The 14,498-nt window shown below is 34.4% G+C and overlaps 1 protein-coding gene across 1 annotated transcript; it reads right to left on the reverse strand.

Annotated features, from left to right (window-relative positions):
* Window positions 1-2,436: 2,436 nt before the first annotated feature.
* LOC143064900 (E3 ubiquitin-protein ligase Midline-1-like) lies at window positions 2,437-4,507 on the reverse strand. Its single transcript, XM_076238102.1, has one exon. It carries the CDS (start codon window positions 4,504-4,506, stop codon window positions 3,685-3,687), a length of 822 nt encoding a protein of 273 aa, XP_076094217.1. The 5' UTR covers window position 4,507; the 3' UTR covers window positions 2,437-3,684.
* Window positions 4,508-14,498: the final 9,991 nt, after the last annotated feature.

The raw sequence follows: 14,498 nt of genomic DNA on the forward strand, positions 1-14,498 counted from the left end.
TGTTTTGAAACCACTGTTACAAACTCCTCAGACCAATACAAACTTTCAGCTATCATTTCGGATATTGTACGTCACAGATTTTTCAAACCAGTTTACATTGAAAAATGAAAAGGAGAAAATATCCTTCCATTGTCAACAGAGATCTCGATGCCATCAACATGGGCAACATCCTCATCAAAAATCAGTTCACTCGAAAATACCTCCATATTTTGAATATCAGTCCGCTGATTGCACCTGTGCTAGGTTTCCCATTCATATACAATTTTACTTTTGCCATTTACTTTGCTCTTCATGGGCCCTTTAATTGGAATAACAATATCTTATCTTATTACAATCATAACTGGTGACTTTAAAAACATTATCAATAACTCTACTCTGTGAACTGTGTTATCAAAAGGCCTGATATATCGTGAGCCTAAATCAATCCAACAGTTGTGGAAATCTTGTTCTCCATCTTTGGTTGGAATTCCAAAGGAACATAGAACAGACTTATGATTATCCAGGATTATCCAGGAACGTTATAATTCTGGTATCTATGATGAATGATGAATGTATTGGAAACACAACTTCAAAATACCGACGGATTCAGTCGATGATTATGACAGGCAATTGGTTAATCGCAAGAAAGAAGACGAAGATACTCTTTCAGAATGGATTGAGGCTATGACGTCGTTGATACAAATCAGAATTAAGAAACTGAATGGGTCTGTGAATACCCATGCTTCGTCAATCTTTAAAGACCCAAATTTTGTTAAACACTTGTCCTTCCTCCATAACAAATATGTTGTGTTAAACAACGTTTTTGTGTTATTGTGTGTAAATTACAACACAAACTGCTTGATAAATGAATTAAGTATAAACATTTCACTTTGAAACTCAGCATAAACCCGACGACAATTACCAAAGAGGAAATCCTGGATAATCATAGGTCTGTTCTATGTTCCTTTGAAATTTCAACCAAAGATGAAGAACTAGATCTCCCACCACTGTTTTGAATACATTAACTACATAAGTGTCCTTACTCCGTACAAACAACATTATATTGATGGATCTTCTAAGTGTTACACTACCTCTTTCTAAATTATTAACATCAAAATCATCAGCAATCAAAGACAGAATTAAAAAGATATTGTGAAACTATCTTTTCTAAAGGTTGGCGTGAATCCTCTGAGCGTGAATCAGATGTGGATACTAATAGATTACAAAGATCAATTAGAGTACATACAATATAAGACGCTTTTATATTTCAATATCATTAAACATTTGACTTTTGTACACTTTACAAGTATTCCCCTTTCCTAACTAAAAGAGTTGGTCATGCTTTGTTTCATAAATAGAATGGCAAACGTAGATAAAAGCAAACACAACATTATCCGAAATTGACATTATCAAGATGCTTGGTTTCTTGATAGACAACATATTTGTTACTTTAATCATATAGGAACTTCTTAGAAAGAAAGTAAAGAAGCTAGCAGTATCCTTTAACTTCACTTTCCACTATGTAGATGCAGATTTTCTCTCACTAAACAATTCAAATTTGACTAAGTTGAACGCATCTATCCCATCGAACTTGAGATGAAGGATACAACCGATATTGTAAGGTCTGTCTCATATCTTGACTTACATATACAAACTAACAATGAGGGTCTGTTGAAAACAAAACTTAAGGCAAAAAAGAGAGATTATTTCAGCTCCCCAATTGAGAACTTTTCATTTCTATGCAGCAACATTCCAGCAGAGCCTGCCAGTTGATACGATATTCCAGGGCTTGTTTCTCCTTGAAAGTTGGTTGCTGTTCACAAGGAATCTATTAAACCAAGAATTGCAAGGGTGAAGTTGAAATTATCCCTTCATACATTTTACGGACGCCACTATGAATTGGTCGGCCGTTATGGAACATCCATTTCACAGATGATAGCGGATTTGTATCAAATTTCGTAGCTACAACCCCGTCCTTTTCCCCGAATGTGCCCCTACCGAATTCAACTTTTTACCGGGTCGTATCAACATGAGCAACATAACGTGTACCAAATGTTGAGCAGGATCTGATTACCATTCAGGGGCACCTGAGAAGAACTCCAGGTGTTTGGTTCGTGTTCCCCAGTCGTTAGGTCCTATGTAGTGCATTGTGTACTGTTGTTTGTCCGTTTGACTTTTTTTTCAGTTAGCCACGAAGTTGTCAGTTCAGTTTCACTTTATGAGTTTGAAGGTCCCTTTGATATCTTTCGCCTCTCTCTTATCCTTTTATATATGAAATGGCCATTCACTTAGATGACCAGGAAAGACACAGTCAAGTCATTCGTGCCTTTTCTGAAGATGTCTTTTTTGTAATAACTTAATAATCTTACAGTTTGTCTAAGTAAGGTAGCAGCGTGCAACAAAAGAAAATTAAATGGAATTAGAACGTTAAAGAAAAGAAATTTTCGATAACCCCACCATAGTTCCTTGTTTTATTCATCAACTAAGGTTCATTTACAAATGTATACCAGTTAAAAATTAGGCTTCCGTACTATCATCTTGTTGATCAGCGACTATTCTGTATGTATCAATATACTTTCCTCCTGTAAAGTACACGAGTTCTTCGTTGCCATCTAACCAAATATCAGTAGGATTGCTTACATTTTCAAACTTTTCTAGTAATCTTCGGTGTTTTAATCCATCTTGCGAAATAAGATGTAATGATCCGTCATTTGCTCTGTCAACTACTAAAGTCAATCCGGAAGACAAAACAGCAATACATTCAGGACTTTCCAGTTCATCGTTTTTATAGCAAAATTTTCTCTTTCCCTGTAATGTTGAACATTTGATCTCGTTGTTTGCTGTTGTGAAGACAATGTATTTCCCTATCACGTTCATTCCGTTTAGACCACGACAACCTGTGTTAGTGTTGAAGCATTTACTCATTTGGTTCGAATCATCATTTATGCTGAATTTCTTGATTGCTCTGTTGACAACCACGTACACTTCGTTATTTGAAGTACACAATGCACCAAAAAAATTAATATGATCTTCATTAAAAGGAATTTTTGTAACTTTAATTATGTCTTCAGCTTTAACTTCTGCTTTATATAATTCTTCACTATAACATGATATAAACAGCTGCTTCGACTTTTTATCATAGCATAAACGTTTGACATCACTATGGATATCTGTGGTGCTGACAATATAACCTGAATGTTTTTCAATGATGTACAGTTTATTCTGAGGTCCAGCATCTCCAACTACTATATATTTTTCATCTATACATACCCCACAGGTAAATGTTGAACCTACAACACAAATACTTTCAACGAACTGCACGGACGCATTTTTAAATTTGGGATAACAATTCAAACCTAATCCTGCACAGTGCTTGTAAATATCAGTCATCTGACCAAATATCGGTCTCTCAAATGTTTCAAATGTTCCAATTTCTACCATTGTTTCAAGCTGGCTGAAAATGTCTTTCTTTTGAAAGCTTAGCTCAACTAATGTGTTGCTCTGGGTAACTTGGGCTATTGCACTTACATTCGATGCAATATGATGTTTTATTTTCTCAACAAGAATGAACAACTGTGTCTTGGTTCCAAATTTTTCAACAACATCAATTGAACGAATCCAATGATCTAAATTCTTTCCAAATTGTTCCAACAGCCGCGTTCGTACATTAAAACTCGTATATTTTTCATCGCGGAATATGTGTAGTTATTTAACAAATGTATCAAACAAATTATCAAGCTTACATTTAATCTGTTCCAGCATTTTTTTCGCTTCTTCTTCTGTGTCCTCTGTTGCGAGTTTGGTATCAGCTTTTTCTTGGTTCTTTTCGTTTAAAAGATTTTCAACCGCTTGCTTAATTTCATTTATCTTTACTGGGAGAGACTGGTATTTACCACTTGTCATAAGGCTGGCAATAGTCATTACTTTTTTGCATCTTCTGTGTCCCGTAGATACGCATGAACCGCAACAAATAATCTGATGATCACAACAAAAAACATCTACTAAATTTGAAGGATGAACATAACAATGATTAGATATCGCATGAACAACCATTCCGTAGGTAAAGGACTCAACTTCTTCAACAGGAATTACATTATGCGAAGCAGAAAGTTTCATACGACTATGCATATCATTGCATTTTTCACAGAGAGCTTCTTGGCATATTTCGCACCAGAACTTTGGTTCAGATATTTCATCATGTCGTGTGCAAGCACTGCACTTTCTCTTTTCTCCGTTAGACATAGCAATCATTTCCTGAATGCTTACATTATGAGGCAGGTTAGCAGCCCATTTATCAATATCCGACTTTGCATCTGTTGGCCTGACGAGGGTTTTGCAGGTAGGACAACTAAACTCTTTATTTGAATGTGGTTCTTTTTTGCGTCCAGTTGATATTATGAACTCGTGTATGCATTGTTCACAGAATGTATGTAAGCATGGTAATATTTTTGGTATCTTGAAAGTTTCATAGCAGATTTGACAAGTCAATAATTCTGTCTGACCATCAAATGGCTTGGAGGTCGCCATGATGGAACCTATACTTCTAATTTACTTCCGTTACCACGAAATTATTCGAATTGCTATAAATAAACTGGATATTGAAATGGATATAAAAGCACTGACGTACTGCTCTTCTTGAAATTGTATTTTTACAATGACAGTGACAATAGTTATCAAAGGTACCAGGATTATAATTTATAGTACGCCAGACGCGCGTTTCGTCTACATAAGACTCATCAGTGACGCTCATATCAAAATATTTGTAAAGCCAAACAAGTACAAAGTTGAAGAGCATTGAGGATCCAAAATTCCAAAAAGTTGTGCCAAATACATCTAAGGTAATCTATGCCTGGGATAAGAAAATCCTTAGTTTTTCGAAAAATTCAAAGTTTTGTAAACAGGAAATTTATAAAAAATGACCACATTATTGATATTCATGTCAACACCGAAGTGTTGACTACTGGGCTGGTGATACCCTCGGGGACGAAACGTCCACCAGCAGTGGCATCGACCCAGTGTTGTAAATAGTTATCAAAGGTACCAGGATTATAATTTATAGTTCGCCAGACGCGCGTTTCGTCTACATAAGACTCATCAGTGACGCTCATATCAAAATATTTGTAAAGCCAAACAAGTACAAAGTTGAAGAGCATTGAGGATCCAAAATTCCAAAAAGTTGTGCCAAATTCATCTAAGGTAATCTATGCCACGGATAAGAAAATCCTTAGTTTTTCGAAAAATTCAAAGTTTTGTAAACAGGAAATTTATAAAAATGACCACATTATTGATATTCATGTCAACACCGAAGTGTTGACTACTGGGCTGGTGCAAAATCGATGAATGAGGGAAAAAGATAATAATTCACTCGTCTAGTGAAAAAGTCCAGAAAAATAAATAGTAAAACAATGCCGATGACGATACTGAACAAAAATTATTTCAAACAACAATCATACAGCTTTCAGAAAGTATGTATTAAACTGTGTTATAAGAAACACATATGCAAATATATGATGTTTAATTTTTTCTATTATTTAAAGATATAATTGCATTAGAATCTAGTGAAACTGAAATATAAAAAAAATGTTAATCTCTGCTGCATATTGTTAAAAAAAAATTCCCGAGTTTCACATAGTTTTAATCTCCCAAAATATACCTATTTTTCACTTCTTTAGTTTTCAAGTACATCGGTCTGCGTTTGTCACGTCAACTTTCCATATAGAAATAACATTGTCTTTTCGTGAATAAAACAATCTAAAAGTCATGTCTGTGCAGTTTAAAAAAGTAAAACGAGAAAAACATTGAAAAAAATCAAGATTTCTATGTCTATGGAGGAGTAATTTAAATAATTAAATTACCCCTGATTTCACACCATTTGAACTCATGATATGTAAAATTAAGGATTTAGTGCTCACATCAACATTACTAGAAGACACCCGCGAAATCGCGGACATATACAGCTTGTGAACTGTTGTAGGATGATTTTTTGTAAAAGATATTATGTATGGAGAATAACATAAAAGGTATCAAGAGCCCTCTCCCTTTCCAAAGTCCGATATTTGTTTCCTTTCTGTTAAATTCAATTATATTCGTGTTTCTGGCCTACGACCACAATTATTCTTTTCCTTTGCTACACTGCTTCTTTTGGTAAAAGTCAAATCAAATTAAAAATTTGCACCGTTTCAAACATGAGCTGATATATAGACCATTATTAGTCTAAAAAATATGCTTCTATGACAATCCATCAGTGATTTTTTTTTGAGAGCCTTATTAACATGCCAATGGTAGGATTTGAATCATGTATATACATAAATGACTAATACCGACTAAGGCTAATTTGAAGGGTTGTCGGATGGGTTCTGATCCCGATATCCCGAGATGCAGAATTTAAAGAAATTCTTATCCCGAAATTGCAAAATATATTCTCGGATCCCGTAAGGATCAATCCCAAATCCCGCTTAAAAACACCCGATCCCGACACCCCGAAAAACGTTCTGCCTCCTTTAATCTCTACCTAACTTTCATTTTTGCCAAATCACTATTTTTCCTTTTAACAATAAATTGTCATGCCCCAATTATGGGCATTATGTTTTCTAGTCTGTGCATCCGTGCGTTCGTTTGTTCGGTCGTCCGTCCGTCCGTCTCGTCCGCCTGTCCCACTTCATTAAAAAAATTCTGGTCGAGGTAGTTTTAGATGAAGTTGAGCATGTTTTACTTATTTTAATATATATGCAAGTGGTATGACCCCTTAAATAGTAAACATTTAAAAAAAAACAGTAAACAGAATCAGGGACTTTCTATACTAACATAGAAATTCCCTGACAGAATACAGAGAGTCTCCATATATTAAAGTAGTATAATCGTAGTTTACATGAACGCGAAAAATATTTGTCCCCTCTTAGTAGGTATAATAGTTGTGATTCTTGCGATCTAAACACCATAATATGGAGAATGCTCTACGATTGGTTGTACTTGTGTCACATGTTTTACTTATTTTAATATATATGCAACTGGTATGAACCCTTAAATAGTAAACATTTTAAAAAAAAGTAGACAGAATACAGAGAGTCTCTATATATTAAAGTAGTATAATCGTAGTTTACATGTAGATAAACACGAAAAATAAAATAAATTTATTTTGCCATCTCTTAAGGAAGTAAAATAGTTGTGGTTCTTGCGATCTAAACACCATGATATGGAGTACGCTCTGATTGGCTTATCTATTTTTCATTTTTGTTATCTATCATACGATTGGTTGTATTTGTCCATGTTTCAAACTGGAAGTCTTATCTATGACTAAAAGTTAGTCTGATGACGGAATCATATCCGGATTCCTTTTTTGTCGTTTTTCTCCCAAAATAACTCAGTCTGAATAATCATAAGAATGGATGACAAATGCGACTATGCATGTTACCTATAGGACACAAAGGCATGATGATAGAAGACACCCGCGAAATCGCGGACATATACAGCTTGTGAACTGTTGTAGGATGATTTTTTGTAAAAGATATTATGTATGGAGAATAACATAAAAGGTATCAAGAGCCCTCTCCCTTTCCAAAGTCCGATATTTGTTTCCTTTCTGTTAAATTCAATTATATTCGTGTTTCTGGCCTACGACCACAATTATTCTTTTCCTTTGCTACACTGCTTCTTTTGGTAAAAGTCAAATCAAATTAAAAATTTGCACCGTTTCAAACATGAGCTGATATATAGACCATTATTAGTCTAAAAAATATGCTTCTATGACAATCCATCAGTGATTTTTTTTTGAGAGCCTTATTAACATGCCAATGGTAGGATTTGAATCATGTATATACATAAATGACTAATACCGACTAAGGCTAATTTGAAGGGTTGTCGGATGGGTTCTGATCCCGATATCCCGAGATGCAGAATTTAAAGAAATTCTTATCCCGAAATTGCAAAATATATTCTCGGATCCCGTAAGGATCAATCCCAAATCCCGCTTAAAAACACCCGATCCCGACACCCCGAAAAACGTTCTGCCTCCTTTAATCTCTACCTAACTTTCATTTTTGCCAAATCACTATTTTTCCTTTTAACAATAAATTGTCATGCCCCAATTATGGGCATTATGTTTTCTAGTCTGTGCATCCGTGCGTTCGTTTGTTCGGTCGTCCGTCCGTCCGTCTCGTCCGCCTGTCCCACTTCATTAAAAAAATTCTGGTCGAGGTAGTTTTAGATGAAGTTGAGCATGTTTTACTTATTTTAATATATATGCAAGTGGTATGACCCCTTAAATAGTAAACATTTAAAAAAAAACAGTAAACAGAATCAGGGACTTTCTATACTAACATAGAAATTCCCTGACAGAATACAGAGAGTCTCCATATATTAAAGTAGTATAATCGTAGTTTACATGAACGCGAAAAATATTTGTCCCCTCTTAGTAGGTATAATAGTTGTGATTCTTGCGATCTAAACACCATAATATGGAGAATGCTCTACGATTGGTTGTACTTGTGTCACATGTTTTACTTATTTTAATATATATGCAACTGGTATGAACCCTTAAATAGTAAACATTTTAAAAAAAAGTAGACAGAATACAGAGAGTCTCTATATATTAAAGTAGTATAATCGTAGTTTACATGTAGATAAACACGAAAAATAAAATAAATTTATTTTGCCATCTCTTAAGGAAGTAAAATAGTTGTGGTTCTTGCGATCTAAACACCATGATATGGAGTACGCTCTGATTGGCTTATCTATTTTTCATTTTTGTTATCTATCATACGATTGGTTGTATTTGTCCATGTTTCAAACTGGAAGTCTTATCTATGACTAAAAGTTAGTCTGATGACGGAATCATATCCGGATTCCTTTTTTGTCGTTTTTCTCCCAAAATAACTCAGTCTGAATAATCATAAGAATGGATGACAAATGCGACTATGCATGTTACCTATAGGACACAAAGGCATGATGATTGATTTATTGTGGAAGGAAGAGAAGCGACACCCAAAATGAGGTCTTCTCGTTTAATAGTATATAGATTATCAACCTAATTTTCCTGCTATATCCTATCTTGTAAATAAACTCCTGGGAAATATTGTGTAGCAATGCCATTGGTATCCATGTTTGAATTAAACATAAATCATAGTATAATTGAAACTTTTATTTTATATTATATATATACATCACTTATAAATTTGGCCCTTGAGGAACCTACTCAGCTAAAAAAAAAAATTTTTGCTACATGCCTAAACTAAGAGCCTAGCTATGGGCATACTGAAAAATAGCAAAGTATAGACCCCTGGCTTGACATCACACCAATCCAATTGAAACGATGGTTCAAAATAAATGCATGAGGCTATCAGGAAGCCTATAAGGCTATCATGCCTTTGAGGCTACGAGGAAGCCTATAATGAGACAATGAGCAAAACTATAAGGAGGCTATGAGGAAGACTAGTAGTGTTGATGTTGAATTGGTGTTGGAATGAATTTGTATGAAATTTGACAGTTTATCCCCAGAAATTCTTGGAGGATGAGTGAAATTTTTGAAACAACATGTGATAAAATTTCATAAATGTCCATAACACAGATGGTAACAGCTGAGTGTCCCCAAGCTATCTTTTTACTACATCGCCCACTGATAGGAATAGAACAATCAACACATATGTTTTCTTAAAATGTCCTGTACCAAGTCATGAAAATGGCCATTGTTGTATTATAGTTCGTTTCTGTGTTTTACATTTTAATGTAGTGTTTCTCCTCTTATATTTGATGCGTTTCCCTCAGTTTTAGTTTGTAACCCGGATTTTTTGTTCTCAAACGATTGATGAGACTACTGTTGCCTTTATTTATAGGTCGATAAACTATTCAATAATTTACAGATCCATTTGTTTCCAAAGCTATAATTTTTCGAAATACTAAAGATTTTCTACCCTAGGAATAGATGACTTTAGCTGTATTTGGCAAAACTCTTGAACTTTGTACCTTATTTGGACTTACTAATTTAATTCGACCTTCTCTGGTAAGTCCTTTGTAGATGAAAAGCTAGTCTTACGTACAAAGTATTAAGCCTAATTATGAGTTTATTAGATAACTTCCGTCGGTTGGTACAGATCTAGGACCACCAGATTGTGGCATGGTTTGTAAAGTGCAAAGTTTGTATCACATTCCAAAGACCTGTGCATGCATACAATCTAAGTTTATTTCCTCTCGCAATTATATAAAACAATTGACGTTCTGCCCTTCACACAAGTATTCACCATTTCAAATCAAAGACAAACTGAAATAATTGGCTTACTTCGTTTCGTGAAATAGAATGGGCAACGTTGATACAAATATCTTTATTTTAGGGAGAGAAAAATCGTACTTTGTAAAAAAAAAACCCACTCGGATCCTTACAAAAATGTACTGATACTGACGTAGTACCAAGGCTGTTTGATTGATAACATATTTGTTACGTTTTAAGAAGATGTTTTTTAACAAACAATCGTTATTCAAACGGAAAAAAACTGTGCTCTTCTTCTTGCCGACTAGTTCCGCTATTCGTATGAGGCAGAATTTCTCTCGGAATTCAGTATTTTTGTGATTTTACTTTGTACATATCTTATATATTCATGCAATATTTCGTTAAACAAATTAACATCATCAGGCGCTTGTAGCTATCAAGGTAACATGTTTGGTACTATGTTTGTTTTTCATCGAACTTGAAATAAATAGTTTAAAAGCTACAGTTATGTCGGTCTTATTTCTTAAAGTGCACCTAGATTGCTGGACAAAAAAACTTTATGACAGACAAAAGGGTTGAATTAGGCTTTCAAATTGGGAACCTTCCATTTCTTTGTAGCAACATTCCAACAGCAACAGCGCCTGCATATGGAATATATACTAGTATATCCATGTTGGTACGATATAATAGCATTTTGTGTTCAAACATGATATGATTTATATATGATTGTTGCTTACAGGAAAGCTATTAAAGACAGGAATCATATTGATGAAGTTTAGTTGATCCCTTCGAAAGTTTTAAGGACGCAATCACGAGTGGTTCAGCGTTATTGGATATCTGTTCAATCATAATCGAACTGTTTAGACCAAAACCCCGTCCTCAGGTCATCGAATTGACATCTCTGAATAAGATTATCTTCAGCGACGGCTGACACGTGTAAAATCTGCTCGCCCTTACAGAACTCCGAGGAACACCCCCGCCCAACTTTTGATTTGATGTGTGTTGGTCAGTCTTTAGTTTTCAAAGTTGTGTCTTGTATACTGTTGCAACCGTGCAAGGGCTGTATAGCTAGTCAAGGTCGTTAAAAACGTTCATCATCGTCAACCATAGACCCTCATGATATAAAGCTAATTCACAAGAACAACATTAAATCTCTTCGAACAGACACTAACTTTTGTATTTGTTGTAAGTTGATGGAGCACATTGTGAACGAAACAATAATCGAAACAATTTTGCCGGAGTATTTCGGACACAGTAACATTATGACAAATAATCAAACCAGGTAGACCAATTCAATAGGCTTATATTTGAATTCAGAGAGAAGATGGAAAGCAACTAATCATAACAATTCTAAAAAATTGAAAGTAGCTGAAGGCAACTCTAAAAACATGAAGAGCAGTCCTAAATAAATCGGTAAAAAAACCAGGAGTAGACTGGATCAGATATTAGGAATAACCTTAAGCAAATAGAAAAATGTTGAGAGCAGGTTGGTCGCTCACTGAGTGACAGAAAATGATAATTGGTAGAAAAATTAAGTCTATTTATGAGTAAAATACGGATTAACAGGATATTGCTTTACAAAACTTACTTCTGCAGACTTACTTCTGATCATAAACAAGCTTCTGTCCAGGTTTGGTAGAAATAAAGGATATTATATGTAAATAAAGCAGCTTTGTAAATCCTTATTTTTGTCTCCGTGCTAGTTTAAACTTCACTGTAGATTCCTAATTATATTTCCGAACATAGCTAAGGTACATCTATTTGCTTCAGTTTATCTGTTGCAGGGGAGGTAACTCCACCTTGTCGTTACCCTTGATATTCAGAGAAAAATTTTGATAGCTCACTTTCACTTTTTTTTCTGGATGTTAAATCTTTATACAATTCCTTTAACATAAGCCATGGGTCGCTTTCAGTACCACTTTGATGAAGCTTTCGTAATAGTGAGCTGTGTCGAACTGAGCCAAATACTTTTGTACGAAGGCTGCATATTGACCAGATATATATCTCGAGTGAAACCCCTTTTTAGTGTACGTTTTTGGAATGTTTCTATCTTTCTTATCAAAATAAGATTTTTCTAAGGTTTTATTTAGAATACTGCTTACGATACTTTTTCGATAAGACACTCATATTGATACGATGAGTTACTGCTGATATCATTTTTATTGGTCCTTCATTCTTTAAATGTTCACTCGTCAAGTTTCCACAATCGTCTGATTTATCATTCGTTAATGTCTTATAACTTCTTCGAACTGGTCTTCCTTCACATATTTTTTCTCTAGTTTGCAACTTTGAGATATATTCAAATGAGAGACATCGAAGCTCCATTTTGTAGTTGTATGATATAACTTTACTATTGGAGCATAAGCAAGGCAGTTTTTCAAAATAATCAGCCCTTAAGGCTTGTCGTAGGTACTGTTCGTAAACCTCAAATGCGAGGTATTTTCCATACCAGTTCTTCGTTGATTCTTTAACTGTTCAACAGCTTGAAGAAGAGTTTTTGGTCGCCTTCCCTAGCTGTCATAATGTTGACAAATATTTGTTTTCTGGCTACCGCTTCTTCTTGTCTCTGGGTTAACCTAATTTTGTATACTTTTCAAATATACGTTTTCCCGTTCTCTTGGTCGTCAAGCCTTCCTCCAATTCCAGAAATGGCATTCATTTTTTTATTTGGCCATGCAATTATCTCTTTCATGAGCGGATTTTATGCTTTTTCGTTTTTTTACGTGTTTTTGATGATACAGAGCATTATCGTGAAGATATTTTCGTTGCTTATGTTAATATCAAGATTGTCAATATCAAGGGTTTTAGTTTTTTTAGACAATATAGACTGGTAGTGTGTTAAATTGAGTTTTTCCCAGTTTATCTTTTTCGATCTAATATGTTTACGTTTTCAAATAGCAGCTTTAGTGATACATATTCTGCCAATAGCAATAACAGGATCATGTTGTAATGTATTCATATAACCTCTTTCTAAATTCACGATCGAAAAGCTGATGGTTACTTTGTAGTATGTGGTCAATTCTAGACAACCATTTCCCGCTATGGCGAAAATGTGTGTCACATTCATAACCTTCTGGTTTGTGCATAAGAGCTCAAAATAACTTGTCTCTCCTGTTTTTATTTTCCTTCATTATAAGGCATTTATGTCCCCTGCCTCAATGGAACACACAATATTTTTCTTACAACGGATAGCAGTGTCTCTTTCCCTCTTGGGCGCTGTGAGGTTATATAATTCTGAATTATTATAATAGAATGTAGGACAAAAAGTCACGGACAAAAAGTCACAGACAAAAAGTCACAATTTATTTTTTCTGATTATTTTCTTTGAATTTTTATTTCTAAAAAATAGTTTTGTATTTTTCTTGAACTATTGTATATAAACCAACTTTATAAACAAAATTTATTAAAAAAATAACAAAGATGATCAAATAATTGTTAAATAAACAAAATATCAAAACGGCTTGACACTTAATTGGCTTCATGGTGCAGAGAAATCTTTCTTTTGCATGATAAAAATTAAATAAATCTTAATTTTATAAGTATAATGACACATTTCCTAAACTTTAATATGAATATATGTATTAAAAAGTAAATATTTCAAGATATTTCTCTTATATATTCAAACAATTGTCAACAGATTATTTGTGACTTTTTGTCCTACCAAATTTGTGACTTTATGTCCGTTTACCTTATAATATCCTCATATTTGACAGTTTTAAGAAGATAGTTTACTGCTACGGTAGCATCCAATGTTGAATGATATAATCCCGAGCATACAACCGGGGTTTGTATTGGATATGATTTTCTTTGCGAAATCAGTTGATGCATTAGTGGAATTGATATGGGGTTGCTCTAAGGAGTTGTTGGTGGTATCCAAGGTTGTTTCATTTGAGTAATCTCTGTCGCTAAACAATGATGATTTGTGTGTATTGCTGTATTTCTGTTGGGTGTGCCATGGTTGACTGATATGAACCCTGTGATAAGTTGGCTGCTGAAATGTTGCTGAGCTGAACTTGCTTAAGATTTGATCCACTATTGTATCAGATAGAAAGTAGGCGTCCTAGCTTCAAAGAATCTCAGTGTTTAAAATTAGTTCTTTTGACTTCTTTTTATCATATTATTTCATCTTCTTGTTGATACGCTCCTTTGTGTGTGGCAGGTTCAGTAAAGTGAATGTTTCTAGTTTCTCCACCAATACACTAATCTTTATGATTGAATTCTCGAGTTGTCTTATTCGCTGTTCATGTAGCAGTAATTAAATGTCATTTTAGCTATCTACGTGTTGGAATGATGTATGTTGTTGATCCGATTTTACTTTTGG

Source organism: Mytilus galloprovincialis, chromosome 2 (assembly GCF_965363235.1).
Source record: "Mytilus galloprovincialis chromosome 2, xbMytGall1.hap1.1, whole genome shotgun sequence".
NCBI lineage: Eukaryota > Metazoa > Mollusca > Bivalvia > Mytilida > Mytilidae > Mytilus > Mytilus galloprovincialis.